This window comes from Wolffia australiana, chromosome 1, assembly GCF_029677425.1.
Source record: "Wolffia australiana isolate 7733 chromosome 1, ASM2967742v1".
Lineage (NCBI taxonomy): Eukaryota > Viridiplantae > Streptophyta > Magnoliopsida > Alismatales > Araceae > Wolffia > Wolffia australiana.
The window spans coordinates 26,857,899-26,878,118 of NC_135835.1; the positions used below are offsets into that span (position 1 = coordinate 26,857,899).

The following is a 20,220-nucleotide window of genomic DNA, read 5'->3' on the forward strand; positions in this document are numbered from 1 at the left end:
AATGCCCATAGTATTTTAAACTTTCAAATTATTTACATTTTATAAAACAGAGGCAAAGTAATTTAAAAACCACTAATCGAAATTGATAATTGATGGCACCCCATTATTGAAAGATCGCATCAGATGTAAGTAACATTAAGTTGAAACATTGGACACCCACATTTCATCTGGATTTCACAGCTCACATACAGCAATAAAATGAATATATTTCCACCCCTTTTATTTGAGAAAGAATCAAGTATAACAAATAATTGATAAAAGCATCTAGTCAATGATTTTATAATGTTTATTTAGTTTCTCGGACTTGATTATATCGCTGTAAAATACTCTCGCTGTTTCCTAAGTTTTGAAACCATATTGACAGGACATTATAATGAAATATATAAGAAAAAGAAACTAAAAGCATGGACTTGGTCAGATTTCCATTATTGTATCATTACACACGAGTAAATCATCAATGATGAAAAAATTATCTCCAAATTAATTTGGCGTGATTGAAAAGTTAGCTAGCTAGATATGCATATGTAACTGGTCATGTAATTTTATGTACTTTATACGAACTTATTAAATAAATTTATCCCAGAAAATGAAGGCCTAAACTGACTTCAGCGTGTTCCGTGCATCCATTTGGACCTAAGCAAGGACATAATATTCATGAGGCATTTCTAAATCTGACACGAATAAAATAATGAGCATATCTCTCTCATGATATCAGGAAAACAAATAGATTAAGCTGCTCACCTAGACTAAGAAAGAAATATACATTCACGGAGAGATACATAGAAACATATATATATATAGAGAGAGAGAGAGATGGATACTACTTACCTCTTGCAAATACTACAAGAACAAGCATGGACATGGAAATGAACATCTTAAAGCCAGAGCTCTCCCATAAGTTGGCAGGCTTCTCTTGACCAGCCCCCAAATTCCTCTCCTTGAGAGAGATCTGCTCTTTTAACTCTCTCTGTTCTTTCTCCCTTTTATCACTAATCTGCAAATAAAATACTTAATCATCATCTAATCAAAAGTTTTAAAGTTAACAATTAAACAATTATCTAACCCTCTGAAGCCTTCTAGTTTGAACCCTCATCTCATGCAGGCAGAACTCCAGCTTCACCACCCTCTTCTTCAGTTCTTGGTCAGCCCTTCTCTGCCTCTCCAACTTAAACCCACATTAAATAAATCAAAAAAATGAGAATTTTCATATAATTACTTCCAAATTGAGAAGAATAAAAAACTAACCTGCCCCTCCAGCTCCTTGGTTTTATGTTTCCAATGGGCAGATATAAACCTGATCTCGTCCCTCAACCGGCGAATCTCCTCGTCCTTTGATAAAAGATTCTTGTTGAGAATCTCGACATTCTTGGGGGAGATCTCTTCTAAGATTCTCCTTAGATCAAGCTCCTTGCTGCTTCCTGCTTCGGCCATGGCTTCCATCATCACCTTCTCGATTCGCAAGACTTCCCCTTTGAGAAGGTGTTGAGAGCGTTCTCGTTCTTCGAGATCCTTCTGTAGAAGAATCAGCTGTTCTCCCATCTTGTTCACTCGCTCCTCGTGTTCTATTAAAGAGAGATCCTTCTCTTCTAATTCTCTTCTCAGAATCAAGCAGCGGGTCTCCGCCGATTCGGACAACGCCGCGCTGGCCTCGGCGGCGGCGAGAGCGGAGGAAAGTTCATCCTTTAGCTTCTCCATATCTTTCAAACTCTGTCACCAATTGAAGAAAGAGTAGGAGAGAGAGAGAGAGCAAACTTTTATCTTTTAATGCAAGAAAAATAAGTTTTAAAGTATGAACATTGAAGATTGATAATGATATACATAGCTTTTGTTTGGGGAAGACTACGTTGAGATTGATTATTAGAGGAATTATCTCAAAACAGGAATTTTAATGCTATGATTACAACTTTTAAAGAAATTGGCATAAATTGAGATCCAGTGAAGATCTTGGAATTTATCAGCAAATGATGAACGATAGGAAGTGCATTTTTTATCACAACAATTCTTGTTTAAAAAAAGTCTTGTATCGGTGGACACTCATGGAAGAGCACCAAATTTTCTCAACAAATAAACGAATGGCTAACAGTGAAAGTCGCCACCATTGTTGGTTTTCAGTGTTAAGATGATTTGATTAAATAAAGTTTTGCACAAGGATTAAGACTAAAAGTCAATCATTCAAAGAGTTCAGAATTTTCCAGGAATTAAAGAAAAGAAAACAGCGAAATTTTGATACCGTTCCGAGTTTAGAATGTACTTGATTTCGACAATTCCTGTTTTAAAAAATAGGTAGATATTCACGTAAAATTCAGAAATGTTCAAAAACTAGATAAATTGCTGACAGCGAAATTAGATGCCATTTTCAGCGCATCAGCTACTCCGAAATTAGATGACAATTCCTGTTTCAAACTCTGTCACCGATTGAAGAAAGAGATGGGGAGAACAAATTTTTATCATTTTTTGCAAGAAAAAATTAGTTACAAAGTATGAACATTGAAGATTGATAATAATATCCATAGATTTCGTTTGGAGAAGACTCCATGGAATTGAAAGAAAAAGAGCAAAGAGGGTGTATCTCAAAACAGGAATTTTAATGCTATGATTACAACTTTTTTAAAAATTTTGCATAAGTTGAGATTCGGTGAAGATCTTAGAATCTATCAACAAATGAATGAATGGCAGGAAGTGCATTTTTTATCAAAACAATTATTGCTTAGAAACGTTATTGTATCGGTGGAGATTCACGGAAGAGCACCAAATTTTCTCAACAAATAAATGAATGCCTAACAGTGAAAATCGCCGCCAGTGTTGGCTTTCCGTTGGAATTTATCAACAAATAAATGATCGACAGGATGTGCATTTTTTTATCACAACAATTCTTGTTTCAAAAAAGTCTTGTATCGGTGAACATTCATGGAAGAGCACCAAATTTTCTCAACAAATAAATGAATGGCTAACAGTGAAAATCGCCACCATTGTTGGGTTTCCGTGTTAACATCATTTGATTAAATAATTTTTTGCACAAGAGTAAAGACTAAATGCAAATCATTTAAAGAGTTCAGAATTTTCCAGGAATAAAAGAAAACAGCGAAATTCGATACCGTTCCGAGTTTTCTATCTACTTGATTTCAACAATTCCTGTTTAAAAATATAGCTCAGAAACGTTCAACTAATAGACAAGTCGCTGAGAGAGAAATTAGATGCCATTTTCAATGTATCAAGTACTCCGATCACCGAATTTAACAGGTATATCCATTTAAACAACCCATATCGGCGCTTGTCGAATTTCGATCCATATCAAGATTCCGTCGACTAGGAGGATTAATTTCGCAGGAACTGAAGAAATAATTGATGAAAGAAAGGCAAACCAAGATCAAGATCATCTCATACATCAACAGCTAAACAGCCAGGAAAAGTTCTACCATGAAATTTTGGAATTGAAAGTTAAGGAATTACCTGTTCTGCGGACGCAGTAGTCGCTTCCAGAAGCCCCTCCTTCTCTTTCAATCTCTTCTGAAGTTGTATCATCTCTTCTTCCATGCTCTTCGCCCTTCTTTCTGCGAGCTTTCTACTTTGCGTTTCTCTAGCCACAGACTGTTCTTGGGTTGATAATCGGTTGCGCACATCCTTAAGCTCTTGGGCAAGAGAAACCACGCTCTTCCTAAAACTCTGTTTTTTCTCTGTCAAATCCTTCAGCAGAGGATCCAACTGCGGCGACGAAGAAGAAGATGCTTCCGGAGCCGACGACATGAGCTTGATTTCTTGAAGACCGAAAGAGAATTTCAACCGGATAATTCTCCGCCTTTTTCTAATTTCTGTTCGATGGAGAAATCAGTTTCAGATGTTTGGTTGTTGGAAAGGGCAGAAAGAAAGGTGAGAGGACGAGCTTGAACACGCGACAAATAATTAATTAATTTGAAAACGAAACAACGAAGAAGAATTGCTCGTGTGTTCGATCGGAAGGCGTTAATGTCAACATTCATGGCAGTCACATGTGAAGGGTTTTGAAATCCGCGCTTCTTCATTAACATGTAGCGATATTCTAGAGCGATTTCGAGGACAAATGTATTTAAAAATTCAAGAGTAAATTCAAGATCACCGATCAATATTAAACATCAGGATTAAGCATAATGACCAGCTAATTAGACATTACACATGATTCTATTACAAGAAAAGATATCTTTTTAGAATATGATTGGCTGCCGGCGTCCTGTCTCTATCCCAAAACTCAACCTAGTCATTTCTGCAATCAGGAAAAGACACGAGGCACCAAAAAAGCGAGAGCGACGTGAAACGACAGATGGTATAACCCGAAGATTTACACGGAAGACTCGAGAACGCAGCCAAAAACTCCGCAACGGCAAACAAACACGAGGAACATCTACTACGACCGAAACCGCAGCTCGAGCTCAAAGTCAAGACAACTAGATTCACCGAACGGGTTGAAATTTGCCCAAAAAGATCAACAACAAGCTAAACTGAAAAACGATAGCAAGATGAACCTCAATCTTTGGCTTTTCCGGCGAGAAACGATCTCCATTCGAGAACTCAACAGAAACTCTTCCCTATCGTAGATCTTGCTCAGCTTTGAAGAGATCGCGCGATCTTTCGCTTCTCGGAAGTACAAAGCGTAGTAGCAATAGTGGGGGAAGTTAGAGAGAGAGAAAAAGAGAGGAGGAGAGAGAAAGAGGTTTAAAAAATAGCAGTCTAAACGTCCTTTCGTCTTATTATACTATTTTATAATTAATTTCTATTTTTAATGTGTGGGTCCCCCGGATTCATGTGGGGCCGGCAATGGTTTGCGCGGGAAGACCAAAATTTGACCTGTTTCTTTGGCGCTCTTTCGAATTTATATGCCACGTGGCCCCCTTAACACGTGGCATGCACTGATTGGTGAACCATCAACGTTTACTTATGTAATGACAAGTATTGAGACTAAAAAAAGGATCACTTACGGACAATTAAAAATAGAAATAAACTATTATATCTCACTTTATCCCTATTTATTTTTCCACATCAAATAAATTAATATTCTTTTGATTGCACTTTCTATTATTTTAATGTTTTCTTTTTCCCGACCTACTAAATTTTTACCTTTTTTCACATCGCTATTACTCATACATTTTCTATTTCCCATCCACTAAATATATAATTTTTCCTTTCTTCTATTATTTTTATTTAACGCCGTGCTACAGTTTTAATAAGCCATTTTTAGTAAATTTTAATTACTAAAAACACCAGTTTAAGATAAACTGTAATAGTTTTCTTCCAATGCCTCATGGATTAGGACTCAAATCTAGTTTTAAAATTTCTTTGAATACCACGGATAAAATTGACAGGTGGACGAACCCATTGGCGACACGTGTTTTTCCTGCAAGCTCCAGAACCAGAATAATGCGTAATTGATGTACACAATGCCAAGAAATTGGTTCAAATCAATTTAAAAAAAAAACACAAAAATAGCGAATTAAAACAAGACCATGATCCCCACCTCTCTCATTCCTCTCTCTCTAGAATGGCGGCACCGCCAGGAGTCTGCGTGCGCCGGGGACTGGCGGTGCGAGACCGGGAATGTCTCTGATGTTCTTGTTATTGGGGTTTACAATCTGCAGTCCAGCCCAAAAAAAATCAAGAATCTTGGTTTAATTATTTAAAAAAAATTAACGAATGAACCCACCTTAACCACGATGATCGCAATAACCCCCATCACGATAAGCAATAAAAACAGCATGATGCACTTATCCGTGGCCACCTATATAAGGAAAAAATATCAATTTTGGAATCGGAAATAGTGGGAAAAAGTGATTTTTCCGCGATAGAAATTCAGTCGATTGTCGTAGCAGAACTGTGAAAACAGTGTTTTTAGTAATAGGTGAAACATTTCATTGATTGCGGAAGCTGAATATATGGAAAAAATGATTTTAAAATGATTTTGAGACACAGTTGACCAACCTCGGAAGCAGAAAATGGGAGAAATGTGAATTTTCAGTGATTTTGAGAAATATATATCAAGTTTGGTAGCCGGGCGTATAAAAAAGTTGATTTAGAGAAATATTTAATCAACTTTGGAAGCGGAAAATTGTTGGGAAAAAGAGATTTCTCAGCGTCTTAGAGAGACATTTACTCGATTTTGGAAGAAGAAATTATGAAAAAGGTATTTTTTCCTGATTAGAGAACATTGAATCGATTCAAAGATGATTTAGAGAAATACTTTTTCAATGGCAGAGTCCGAAATTGAGAAAAAGGTAATTTTCAGCGATTGAAGAAACACGTGATCAATTCTGGAAGCAGAAAATATGAAAAACGTGAGGTTCGCCGATTGAAAGAAATATTTAATCAATTTTGGAACAAAAAAAATTAGAAAAGGGAATATCTAGGCATTCAAAGAAACATTTCATCTACTTTGGAAACCAAAATCAGAGTAAAAAATTAGTGATTAGAGCACACAGTAGATTTCGGAAGCAAAAAAATGTGGGCAATAGTGATTTAAGGTGATTAGAGACATAATTGATCATTACAGGAAGCAGAAAAATGTGAAAAAAGTGCTCTCTCAGGGATTCAGAGACAGAATTTAGAGAAACATTAGATAAATTTCGGAAGTAGAAAATGTTGAAAAAGACTGCTTTTTTAGGTGATTTAGAGAGAAACGCAAAATAAACTTTGAAAGAAAGTAGATCTTTTTTGTAGATTTTGAGAAAATCGGGGAGTGGATTGACCTGGCGGCCCACTTCTTTAACAAGCTGAGTTGCCTTCTTGATGGAGAACTGGATAGTGTCCAGCTCATTGACTATCCTCTCCATTTGCTGGGTCTGTGAGATTTAAGTCAATGCTGAGTCAGCAGTAGGACCCACAAGTCAACGCTTTAAGGTCAAAATTGTGGTCAACAGACCTGGCCCTTTAGAGTGGTGGCAGTCTGGGAACCTACTTCAATTGTCTGTTCCACCACCTGATGAACAAAACCCACTCAAAATAATAGAAAATTCATTAAAAAAAAAAAAAAGATGGGGAGAGAGTGTGCGTGTGACGAAGATTTTTCTTACCATTTTCGACCGATGGATCGCTTGATCGGTCTCGTCCATTGTCTTCCTCCCCGCATCGATCAATTGTTGGTTGGACATTGCTGGGAGAATGGATAGCCAATCCCGCAGTCAGAACAGATTCATTCATTTTTTTATTTTTCTTCTTCCTTGTGGTATTAACGCTATGTAATTTTTCTTAACCTACAGGACTTTCATGGGATATAGCAGAATGTCAAAGGCATTCTCAGCATAAATTACAGAGCCTTATATCAACGAGAGGGAATTTTTGGAATCTTAACTTGAAGAAATAACTGGTGATATTATTAATTAAGATAAAAATAAATAAAGAGGAAAATTCACCTGATGACATCTGGACATTGTCATCTGCTGCGGGCTCCCCAGAGCCAGCTCCGACGTCAAATAGCTCAACCCTCTTGTTGCCCAGATTACTTTGATACCTGCACGCCAGAAAATTCAAATCAGCATTCAAAAAATAATTAATTTCTGAAGAAAAAATCACTATAACCCGCCACACTAAGAAAAAATTGGATTTAAAATCTTGATCTTTGAAAGAGTGGCGCAGCCATTGTGACTGGAATTCAAAATATCAATGCTTTGAACGTGCTGTTAGTTGCCTTTGTTCTTTGAGAATGATTTTAATTGATACATGTATTATGAAATATGCAACTAGATCCAAAACTTAAGCTACGAAAAATTATCAGTCCAATTAAGATGAATTATGAAAGACAAGATACTCTTGAGGCAGCGGACTGGAAAAAGAACAAGAGAGACTCACGTTTTCCTCAGGGCCACGAAAGAATTAAGCTCTCTGATCTGCATAATCAGAGGGAAATGGTCGATTAAATATTTAAGAAGATATTTCAAAGAGAACGAAGAAAGATAACCCACCATGGTTTGCTTCTTGTCGTTAAGCTGTCTATTGACTTCGGGAGGATTTTTACTCTCTTCATCTTTAAGTTCACGGTCAAACTCTTTTATTAACCTGAAAAGAATTTGTTTAATTGATAAAATAACCATTAAAAGGGAAATTCCAATGAAACATGCCTTCACCCAAGGGAAAACCCTACGCTTTTTCATCTTAAATGGAGTGAAAATAAGATGATAGTGACAACGCATGTAGATTTTTTTTCCGCAAAAATAGAAGGAAACAAATAAATCAAATAAAATAAAGCATCAGGAAAACCTCTTGCATTCTCTCATTTTTCCAGTGAGCTCCTCAAGCTGTTTTGATTGCCTCCCTGGATCTTTAACCTTGTCCAATTTCTGAAACCCATTTCTGCAATTGAAAAGTAGACGAAACAACTCAAATAACTTTATCACAGAAAATTCACCAATTGAATTCAACCGTAAAAAACAACACATGAAAATGATAAATCTGCACAAATAGAAAACCAAGGCAGAAGATTATATCAGACCAAATACAATCTTGAAACTATTAAACAGTTTTAGTCGATCATAAAACAGCTTTAGTCATCACATATTTTCATCTTCAAAAAACATGTCATTCGTCCTTCCCACTACGATAACGATGACGATGAATTAGTCATTCTCGTCTATCTTGTCTGCAGATAGGATGATGATGAAGATGAAAATAATGCGTTTAACGATAACTACGAAAGAATCATCATCGTCAGTCAAGCTGCAAACAATAACAATGATGGGTTTTGGATGACGGCAACTAACACTATGACACAGACCTACAGCAAAATCTCTATCAAATTCCCAATTGCGAGTTGATCAAGGCACATGTCAGATTTATTTTAAAAAAAAAGACAGAACAATCAGCATCGCAAGGAAGACTTATCCTTCTGTATGTGTATTAGCACTATGAAAAGTTAAATAGGGTAACGAATAGATAATGAAAAAAGAACCTCAAAGCGCTAGATAAAGAAATTAATGACCTAAAAACTTCATTTCCAGGAAGTGAGACTGAAACTATTATTCCTGGAAAACGCAACTACTAGCTATGGAGATTAGTCCGATTCAGGATGCAAATAACAGATGATTGGTGAAGGTTGATGAGCAAACTGCGCACGATGAGATCAAATTCCTGTGACTTTTTGTCCATAAAAAACTAGTCCTTTGAAAAGCAATCCAAGAAACGATACACGCAAGATCACCAATTGATCATAGCTCAATCCTTAGAAACAGATTCTCTGAAGAGACCGAAGTTCTCACATCCACCAGGGAGAGGAGAATCAAGCCAGAATTCCCCCCATTAGAATATCACTTCGCCAAAGCCAAATCTTGCCCCAAAGATGAAAAACCCAAAATCAAGTTAAAAAAAAGACGAAAATACTAACGTGAGAGCCCGGAAAATGTCCTGGATCTCGCCATTGATCTGCTCCAGCTCCGGGCTCATCGGAACGTCGTCCGCCATCGCCGCGAACCCAGCAAATCAACCAGCACAAGAATCCTACAGATCGATCCTCAACTTCCACATCTTTTCTCTCAAACCCACCTCTCAAAAACACAATTTGGGTCGCCCCCACCGATCCAAATCCTCGAACTTGCACTCAAATCGCAAATCTAAGAGCAGAAATCCAACAACAAGACCAGAAAACCTGCGGAAATCTTCAAGATCGATCCTCCTCCGCTGCAGGCGAGATCGGCCGATCGACCGAGAGAACGCCCTGAAAAGACCCACCCAAACAAATACTTAATTTTTAAATAATTTTCGCTGATTAGTAAATTTAGTAAATAAACAATTCCGACAAACGCCGTCCAGTCCGCCCGCGAGTTTATCGTCCGGTCTGACGAGACGATCTCGGGGATTTTCAGCCGTTCGATCTTCATTGGACGGATGGATTTGATTTTCAGGAAGAAAACTCGGGTTCGATCGCGGCGCGTCTCGTTGTGGGACCCACGACAGCCGTTTTGCGCTGGAAATACTCTGCCACGTGTCTGTGGCCCACAAGTAGGCCCCGTTGAATTTCCAGCCTGGCATTTTTATATTAGCATGTAATATCTACGAAAATTGAGATCAGCTTTGTTGCCCAGTTTAATTTTAAATGGAACGGGGCTTTGCCACGTGTCTATGGCCCACAAGTGGGCCACACCTAATTTCCAGCCTGGCATTTTTTTTGGCATTACTAAAACTGAGCTCAGCTTTGTTTCCCAATTTAATTTTAAATAGAACGGGGCTTTGCCACGTGTTTAAGGCCCACAAGTGGGCCACACCTAATTTCCAGCCTGGCATTTTTAATATTTGACATGTAAGATCTTCTAAAACTGGTATCAGATTTGTTTCCCAATTTAATTTTAAATGAAACGGTGCTTTGCCACGTTTCTATGGCCCACAAGTGGGCCACACCTAATTTCCAGCCTGTCACTTTTTATATTTTGGCATGTAACATGTACTAAAACTGAGCTCAGCTTTGTTTCCCAATTTAATTTTAAATAGAACGGTGTTTAGCCACGTGTCTATGGCCCGGAAACGGGGCCTACTGAATTCCAGTCTGGCATTTATATTCTGGCATATAACATCAACTAAAACTGAGGTCAGCTTTGTTTCCCAGATTAATTTTAAATAGAACGGTGTTTATCTGGAAATAGTAATAATTTGGAGCATGAGAGATAACTTCTTTAATTTGTTTTTAAATGGTTAATTAAACAGTGACCACTTCAATATGTATCAAGAAAAATAGATCGTTAAAATTAAATATGATTATGTGAGTTGTAAGATTTTTTACTTCAACTTTTTCTGTTAGAGAAGCTCCTGATTAGATTTACTTAACCGATTTCCTCTTTTAGAAACTGTATGATTTGAGCATATACGCTCAAAATACTTTGATTATCGTGGGGCTAAGTAAATCTAATAGGAATCCCCAAAATTTATATCAATGGTATAGCATGTAAGTCATAATGAATTTATAATTCACAATCATCCTAAGATAAATGACTTATTAGTATTCAACATTTTCACTATCTACGATAGGTGTGGACGTTCATGTCATTATTCATTAAACTATTTGATAGTTGTACAATTATTTCACTTCTTTTTAGCCTTGTAAAAATGTGTACCAGTGTATAGCATTGTGATGAAATTAAGAAAAGGTGAATTGTCATATTATATAAATGTATGTATTTATTATATATTTTTTCAAGCATTGAACATAAAATCATTCTTTCGTCCTATCTAAGAAGATGTACTAGGATTTTATATTGATAAATATAAGATTATTGTGGCCTTAAAGACCTGGATATCTCATATACCAATATACCCCTGTATTTGTAGAATCATGATGAAGTATGTCCCCGACCAAGATTGCAACGGCATTATTATAGAATTTTCTTATAACAGAGGACACCATTTGATAAGAAGTAATATTACTCTAAAAATCTGGTTGCTAAGCCGAGCATATCCTCTTTTCTAGGGAATGAGGAGTAAATAGGAATGCAGTTTGCCACAACAATGAATTACGACAAAAAGAGAAGAAAGTAAAAAGAAGTACGATGGTGATGGATGAGAAATTCAAAAGTATGATTAAAATTACGTTGTTAGTACTTTTGAGTTTAATCAATAAATTTACAAAGGGATGTACTAACGCAAATAAGTATAACTAGTAATGAGTATGGGTATCTCCACAAGGGGATGACGATTGGGGTTTAACATTATCTAAATGGTGATTAAACATATGAGAATATACATTTAAAATGCAAGATCATGAATGGATGAAATGGAGCTATATGTGTTGGGTTCTAGAGGCCTTGACATGGATGAATAAATGAAAACGATTCGCAGCAAAAGATTTGAACGAATTGAATTGCATCAACTAAAAACATTAAATGAAGTACCTTTCCACGGATCGCATCCGCGATTTCTTGGATCCCGGAGTGAGCCGAGTCAAGCTGCTCACCTGTGCAGCCTCTAGACGTATCCACGTGGTCCATGACACGGCGGATCTCCTCCTTCTCGTTGATGGGCACCGTTTTTTATCCGTTGGCGTCGTTACGTCGTCCCGATCACATTGGGGAGGGAGAGGGTGTGTTGGGAGATGGGAGAAGAAGGGGAAAGGCCCCTGAACAATTCTAGCCTGGGTGAATTTCATTCAGGGTCTTTCCCTATATATACTGAGTGGGTATTTTTCATAAAAACCCCAAAACTTAAGTATATCTTCCAACGTCCAAATGACCATTTGCGTGTGACCCTCTTGCCCCATGTATCAGTCTAGTTAATGACTCTAGCACACCAATAATCTTTATTGGCCTTCCAAATTAATTAAATATATCATCATATAGATTAATCAATGTCGGACTGATTTAACCCAATCGATAGGTCGAGTCTCCGACACGTGGGGTGCCAAGCTACACCTCATGTCCAAGAAGATACAAAGGAGTGTGTATCGACTCACTCATGGAAGTTGTTCGTCATCAGTTACCGTGTATGTATAATCCCTCATCCACTTGACGCTCCTTGGACAACTTAGGGCATGTTCAACTGTCAAACCCTAGTCAGTTTTCCGAGTTAGTACTGATGCATTCAGAAATCATCGAAGAACTCTTCTTCGATATTTCACTACTTTGGCCAAGGACTTCATCACATCGTCTTCCTTGAGGTGTCACCTCTTATATCGAGGGCAGACGATCCCATCTTGACCACTCAATCGTCTTTCATGAACTTCTTGATGTACCCAAACTAAGACCGTTTAGAATCCCATGATTAGAAACTCGTTGGCCATAGTCAAAGTACAACCGTCCATCCATAAGACGTCTTTGGTGTCTCAAGCCTGAGGACCACTTACACAAACGTGACGTGAATCAACCTGATTGACAGTTTGGTATAATACCATCCAGGGCTTCGTACTAATAAATTCAGTGAACCCTTTCCACTAAAGAGCACCCACTATCTATCCTTATTGTCTCCACACTAATGGCTACGAGACCGGCCATACTCATCATATGAGTGAGGCTAGATAGTGCTATTCTATCAGGATACTTTAACGCCCTTCTCGCATATCCTTCGAATAAGAATGTTTAGAGCGCTTGCTTAAAAACTAGTGATCTCCGTATTACGATCTCATCATAATTCACTAAGTTCGATAATGTATTCATGGACTTCATTATAAGCATCACACGTGCACTATAATGAATATGTTCTATTAATGAACATAGAACGAGATGTGGAATGTGTGATTGGTTTGTTGGCCACATATATTTCCATCAAATGAAGATAATATTAAGTGACTAATAAGGCGGAGATGAGTGTTATGAAAGGCATTGGATAGGAGATGGTGCTAGAAGAGACATTAAAAAGTTGAGTTGTAAAATTATGAAGAGATGGCGACGAGATGAAGAGGTGGAGAAATGATATATCCATCTTTCTTTCTTTGATCATTCAATTTGTCGCAAGACACAACTATCACCACACTAACCATAAAAACTCAAAATGTTCAAAAAGGCATTATTTCCCAATTTGTCTGAAACCAAAAAATGTTAATTTTGTTAAAAATTTACCATTCTTTATCTTTTTCAGAATAATTAAGTATTAAGTAGTATCATCTTTAAATTTTGAGATAAATTATTAATAAATGATTCATTCATTACAAATTTGTGGGAGTGGCATTAGGCATGATTGTAGGGTAAATGTAACTGTAATATGGTTGTGCATTTGAGTAAATATTACTTCAAATTCTGTCATAATAAAATAAAAGGTTTTAAAAGTTGTAAACAACACAAATTTAGACGGGATGATAAAAATGAGAAAATTTCTTCGACCGAAATTTTTGTTTGCATGTATTATCTCATCCACTAGGCAATTAGATGAGGTTACATATGGCCTGAAAACTAATTTCACATTCCATACATTGTTCAATATTCATTCACATAAATTTATTCATATTTGACAGTTGTGAGATCATAATAAAGTACAAATATGTATGAAATGATTATTGAACTATGATGACATCATAATATAATTATTGATAATATTTCAAAATATGTTTTAAACGTTCGTTGCACTATCTAGTCATACTCACATGACAAGTTTGGCCAATCCGATACCCATTAGTGCTGATACATAAAGGATGGATAGTGGGTGCTATTTACAAAAATAGTTCATTAAATTATTTTATATGAATCTATGGATTGTATCATAACTTGATTCATGTCACAATTTTTAATTGATCCTGGGAACCAAGACACCAAAGACATTTTGTGGATGGACGATCACAATGTAATTATGTACATACAAATTATTTAGGATCACCAAGACATCTTAGATTGGATGTACCAACAAGTCTATGTCATTAAGATTGGATCATTTTCCTTTGATATGAGATAAAACTCAAGGGCGACAATGCAATGAACTCCTCATCAAAGGCAATGAACATATTAAAGGGCTTCATTGATACTGTATCATTACTAATTGTGAAAACGAATCAAGGTTTGATAATGGACTATACCATTACTAATTGTGAAAACGAATCAAGGTGTATTCATCTGAATGAGGATTTATACATGCACATGTAATTGTCGATTGAAAGGTTCCATGAAAGAGTTGATGAAGTCAATTTTACCTTATAGAGCACAAGATATAGCTTGGCATCACATGAGCTGTTCTAACTCAACTTATCTATTGGGTTAAATGATTCTATGATAAATAATTGATACGCTACACATATATTAATATACGTGATGAATCCAATAGACTAAGTTGATTGATTAATCTACGATTTGATTCAATAAATTCAGCAAAAAAAAACAATGTAGGTATCATATAAATTAATTAATGATAAACTGATTTAACACAATCCATAAGTTGAGTTTATAGTTCATGTGATGCCAAGCTACACCTTGTGCTTTATAACGTAAAAATAAGTTATCAACTCTTTTTGATGGAAGATTTCAGTCATCAGTTACTAGTATGTATAAGTCCTCATCTTGATTTAACTAAACTGGCACATGGACCCATTGCGTCGCATTAAAAATGTTTATTATATATCAGGATATAGAATTAACGTTTGAGGGTTTTGTAAAAAATCATGTTAATTGTAAATAAGAAGGCTGGGCACAAAAAAAAGCAGCCCATACTTCTTGTCTCTCTCATTTTGATGCTCTCTTCCAAGTGCAACAAGACAACAAGGTGACATTTCCTACACCAATTATTATGTATATGGAGTTGAAGAGAAGACAATTGAATGCGACAAGGACCACATGGAAAAGTCTAAAGGTTAGAGGCTTGGGCAACTTATGGCGTCATTCAAGGAATAAAAAATGTAATAAATAGGCTTTCACTCAAGGTGATTTGACCTTCTTTTGTGGTTAAGCGTAAAAGGTCTATTATGACTCCATATTGACTTTCACTATATGAATCATCTTCAGATCATCAATTTCTGCTAGTAAGACCAACTACCATCTCCGTGGAATTTATACATTAGTGAGGACATGAATCATATAGGTTGTTCCATGAATAACATCTTGAGTAGGACTTTCCATCAGTTCCCCCAAGCACAAGGATTGTGAAGAATCATGGCTAGATCATTGCCACACAATAAATAATTGATATTTTGATGAATATTAAAACTAATATTGAGCTTGTGTGGTTTACCATGTGTTTGTGATCCAGGCCTGGATTGTCATCCAATTATCTTTTTTTGGTTAATTGTTGTTTTATAAATTAAACTTATAAAGAAAATGGTTCCTAGGAGAGTAAGGATAGATGATGAATTCAGGAAAAAACAGTATGTATATCTCTTGAAATATATGATAGTTGCCTTAAAAAGATCTGTTTGGCAAGAATAAATAAGATCAGCTAGTTTATGTTGCATAATCTTTAACTTCCTTTTTCGCGTATATCACTCTTATCACCAACTTGATACACTATTCATCACTAATTAAATAATGACACAGCAAATATTACTCTCCTAATGTGATCCAAATACATAAACTAGCATTAGTTTGCTGTATCTTATAAATGTGACATTGACTTCGAGATACATCATTCAACCTTCAACTCAGCTCGCATAATTGGTAAGTCATCATCAACTAATCCTTTAAAAAACTACCACAATGCCAAATCTAGATCATTCTAAATTTGGCGCGATATCCTAAGATACATATCGAGAGATAGATGGATATATAGATAGATAAATATACTGACATAAAGAAAGAGAAGAGAGACATAAACAAAGATAAAGAGATAGAGAGAAAGATGGAGAGAAAGGAGAAAAAAGGAGATAGAGGCAGAGGAGCGAGAGATCTAAGATCATATCAATTATCATATGCTTGGATATATCTCTTTTCAGAAATGATTTACAAAATTTCCAGCAATACTGAATAGATACAATGCCCACAAAACATGACCATTTTTCTTGTGTGAATGGTTGAAGAGGCCCTTACTGAGAAATTGCTCTTTCTATCTCTGATAAGTTTTATGGACAAGAGAAGCACTTGAGTCTTCTAGAGGATCCATGTCCTGTATATATCATACAAACTTAAAAATTATTTAGATAAACTTGAAATCATGTACAAACTAATGTCCATTATTTTATGAAGACAAGAAAAATAATAGGCAACAAACTAACCATTGGTGGCTGTTCCTCCAAGCTGGGTTATGGAAGGAAGGGGTTGCTCACGGGGAACTGCTCCTTCTGCCTTTGATATGCTCTGGATAAGAAGATGGTCAGTACCCAGAGATATTATCAGGAGAGGAAAATTAACACTGATAGAAATGGAAGGATAAACTTTAAATGTATAGACACATAAACATATCGCGATAGATGGATAGAATTGAGAGACATATAGATAAGTATTTTTTGAAAGAATATATATATATATATATATATATATATATATATATATATATATATATATAGAGAGAGAGAGAGAGAGAGAGAGAGAGAGAGAGACACACACACACACTCTCCCTATATATATACACATATTTTTTTGAAGGAATATATATACACATATATAGGGAGAGTGTGTGTGACAGAGATTGATATATATAATAAAATTGATAGGAAGACAGAGGTAGAGACAGAGATTGGAATATATAGGGAGGGAGGGAGGGGAGAGAGAGAGAGGGAGATATATATATATATATATAAAGAGAGAGAGAGGGAGAGAGAGAGACATAGAGATATATGTATATATATAGATAAAGAGAGCAGAGCGAGAGAGAGAGAGAGAGAGAGAGAGAGAGAGAGACATAGAGATATATGTATATATATAGATAAAGAGAGAGAGAGACATATATATAAAGAGAGAGAGAGAGGGAGAGAGAGAGACATAGAGATATATGTATATATATTTATAGATAAAGAGAGAGAGAGACACAGACAGAGACAGAGACAGAGAGAGAGACAGAGAGAGAGAGAGAGACAGAGACAGAGAAAGAGACAGAGACAGAGATAGAGACAGAGACAGATAGAGAGAGACAGAGAGAGACAGAGAGAGACAGAGAGACAGAGAGAGGGAGACAGAGAGAGAGAGAGAGTGAGAGAGAGAGAAACCTCTTAGCATGGAATCCTCCAAGTGAGAGGGTTCCTAGGATGATGAGGAGGAAAGGGGCTTTGATCAAAGCACTGGTCCCTCGTTTGTGAGCTCCATAGACTCCCTTCCTCACAACACGAACACAGGTGCCTATAATTTTTATCAAAATAGAACACCATATTAAAGGAAGTTTTGTGGCTGACATTTCACCATTTCGCAGACAATTCATTTTAAAAAATAGTAAATGATTTTTTAAAAAAAAATTATGAACTGTGATCACATGCCCATGCTGTGGTCACCAAAAAAATAATAAATGATCAAAATAATAAATGATTAAAATAAAGTTAAGACTTATAAGTGGCAATGCTTCTCATTTCTCAAGAACGACAGGAAATTGGTGTCACTTTCCATTGACGCTGACGCTGATGGATGGTTGACGTCACATCTACATAAACCCTTTATAGGTTAAAAAAACTTCCATCAACACCAACTTCATCGCCAACGAGTGCAGCTAACATTGATGGGGTTGACAATTTTTTAACTACAATTTAACTAAGTTGACGGCTGACATTGACACACACATCAAACATCGTTGATAAACTGTCAATAATAACTTTGTGCACGTCAGTATCATCATCAATCACCCTAAAAATTGTCAACATTGTTCTCAACATCAACCCAAATTTGTTGATGTTTAAAAACTACAGGAAAATCTCTAGAAAACCAATGTTTCTTTTCAGCAAATAGAGGGAATGTTTTCGTTTGATAAGTTTACAATCAAGAGTACATTGACCGGCGACCGGTAACATACATAGCAGGAAGAAGTGGTTAAATCATGATATAGGTTCCTATTGAGGAAATGATTTTCTTAGAGGAAGAGGAAAAGACTATGAATGATAAAGGATGGAGGAGAGAGGAAAAATCAATCAGGGACGAAAGAAGGATCAACCAAGCAGAAGATATCTGAGGTTTAAGTGAGGTAGGCAAGATCACAAATGTAGGGGCATGGCTCTACTAAATTAAGCCAATCACCAAAACAACCCTTGTGGGTGCCATGATAGAAATGCAATAGAGGGATTGGAAAATCATAATAAATACCACAGAGAATTTTCATGGTTTTACCCCCCTAAAATCGACCAAGTATAGAACAATGCCAGGAAGAATGAATAAAATTCATCTAAAATTCAGGAATCTAGGCGAAAAGGATGCCTATTTATCGGGTTTCTTGATTTTTCTTTTTTGAATATATGGTACCTTCGGAAAAATGATCAGCTCCTCCTCCTGCGATCATCATCAAAATAAGTTAAAGTAGTCAATTAAGAAACACAATTAAGACTCGTTTTATTTGAATACCATGACACATACCGGCGATCAGATATGAGTAAGCTTCTTGCATCTGCATAAAATTATGAATCGAAATCAGTATAGCAGGCATGTAATCTGACATATAAACAGGAACAAGAGACCGTAAATGTCTAAATATTTGATCGAAAATAATTCCCAGCTATAAATATGAAGAACAACATCCTGGTTAAATATAAAAAGTAGAGCCCTTGATAGGCACTTGATCCAACAATCCCAATATGAGGAGAATACTATCTAATCTTATGTTTAATAGTGCATTCAAAGACGAATTTCAAATAAAAGATTAGATAGAAATAAGAAATAGATGCAGCGCGGTGGCCTTACAGCTTTAAAGCTCGACTCAGCTTGAACCCTCGCATGTTCTGGGAATCGATCGGGGTGGGAATCCCATACCTTCTTCTTATACGCTGCTTTGATCTGAATAAAGAGAATCATAAATAAATTCAAGTTCAAAAAACATCGAGATGGCTATTTCTCTGAAGAATATAAGCAAAAACAACCAATCCAGACCACCCGTTCAAAAGGTCTTAATTATCGCTCCAAGGATGATTAATTCTCAACAGATTGTCGCTACGTTGAACACGATTAAACATAATAAGTTGATCAAAATTCGATACGATGGCTCACAATCTGTCCCCTCTACAAAAAAATCACTTGAAAAATTCAAATTCCTCCACGCAAAGATAGAAATCGTGTCCGGAAAATAACAGATTCTTTCAAGCGACGAGAAAACCCAATTCTGCCACGATAAGTTCACATTGAGCATGATAAATGCCACCCGGAGAAGAGAATTCCGCAAACAAAGCATATGAACGATCAGAAAAGTAAATAAAATTAAAAAATTAAGAAAAAAACCCACCTGGGTAAGGGAGGGCCGGGAATCCGCAGGTAACCCAAGGATTTCCCTGGCTTCATCCCCCTTCATCGCCTTTGAGCTCCTCCCGCCAAATGGGTCTTTCTGTCTCTCTCTATATATATCTCTATCTCTATCTCTATCTCTATAGCTATCTCTATCTCTATCTCTATCTCTATCTCTTTGTATATCTCTCTATCTCCGCTCTCTATATTTATCTCTCTTTTTATACCTCTTTTTCTATCTCTCACTCTTTATATCTCTCTCTATCGTTCCCTCTATATTCTATCTATCTATCCCTCTATATATCTCTCTATCTCTCACTCTATATATCTCTCTATCTCTCCTCCTCTATATATCTCTCTGTCTCTCCCTCTATGTGTATCTCTCCTTCCTCTATATGTCTCTCTATCTTTCCCTCTATGTGTATCTCTCCTCTATATATCTCTCTATCTCTCCCTCTATGTACATCTCTTCTTCTCTATATATCTCTCTATCTCTCCCTTTATGTGTATCTCTCCTCCTCTATGTATC

The 20,220-nt window shown here is 36.4% G+C and overlaps 3 protein-coding genes across 3 annotated transcripts; all 3 read right to left on the minus strand.

Moving 5' to 3' along the window:
- Nucleotides 1-397: 397 nt before the first annotated feature.
- Nucleotides 398-4,673, minus strand: LOC144712958 (nuclear envelope-associated protein 2-like). Its single transcript, XM_078587394.1, has 6 exons — nucleotides 4,497-4,673; nucleotides 3,451-3,809; nucleotides 1,246-1,707; nucleotides 1,064-1,165; nucleotides 829-994; nucleotides 398-633 (listed from the first exon to the last, which is right to left on the minus strand). Exons 2-6 carry the CDS (start codon nucleotides 3,742-3,744, stop codon nucleotides 575-577), a joined length of 1,083 nt encoding a protein of 360 aa, XP_078443520.1. The 5' UTR covers nucleotides 3,745-3,809; nucleotides 4,497-4,673; the 3' UTR covers nucleotides 398-574.
- Nucleotides 4,674-5,359: 686 nt separating this feature from the next.
- On the minus strand, nucleotides 5,360-9,690 carry LOC144712964 (putative plant SNARE 13). The gene is made up of 10 exons (XM_078587408.1): nucleotides 9,338-9,690; nucleotides 8,218-8,310; nucleotides 7,923-8,016; nucleotides 7,810-7,847; nucleotides 7,374-7,471; nucleotides 7,035-7,114; nucleotides 6,884-6,940; nucleotides 6,711-6,803; nucleotides 5,672-5,746; nucleotides 5,360-5,600 (listed from the first exon to the last, which is right to left on the minus strand). Exons 1-10 carry the CDS (start codon nucleotides 9,412-9,414, stop codon nucleotides 5,505-5,507), a joined length of 801 nt encoding a protein of 266 aa, XP_078443534.1. The 5' UTR covers nucleotides 9,415-9,690; the 3' UTR covers nucleotides 5,360-5,504.
- A 6,549-nt stretch (nucleotides 9,691-16,239) lies between these two features.
- Nucleotides 16,240-19,936, minus strand: LOC144712972 (Chaperone DnaJ-domain superfamily protein). Its single transcript, XM_078587416.1, has 7 exons — nucleotides 19,693-19,936; nucleotides 19,158-19,250; nucleotides 18,834-18,864; nucleotides 18,723-18,749; nucleotides 17,489-17,618; nucleotides 16,559-16,640; nucleotides 16,240-16,449 (listed from the first exon to the last, which is right to left on the minus strand). Exons 1-6 carry the CDS (start codon nucleotides 19,756-19,758, stop codon nucleotides 16,586-16,588), a joined length of 402 nt encoding a protein of 133 aa, XP_078443542.1. The 5' UTR covers nucleotides 19,759-19,936; the 3' UTR covers nucleotides 16,240-16,449; nucleotides 16,559-16,585.
- Between the last annotated feature and the right edge of the window lie 284 nt (nucleotides 19,937-20,220).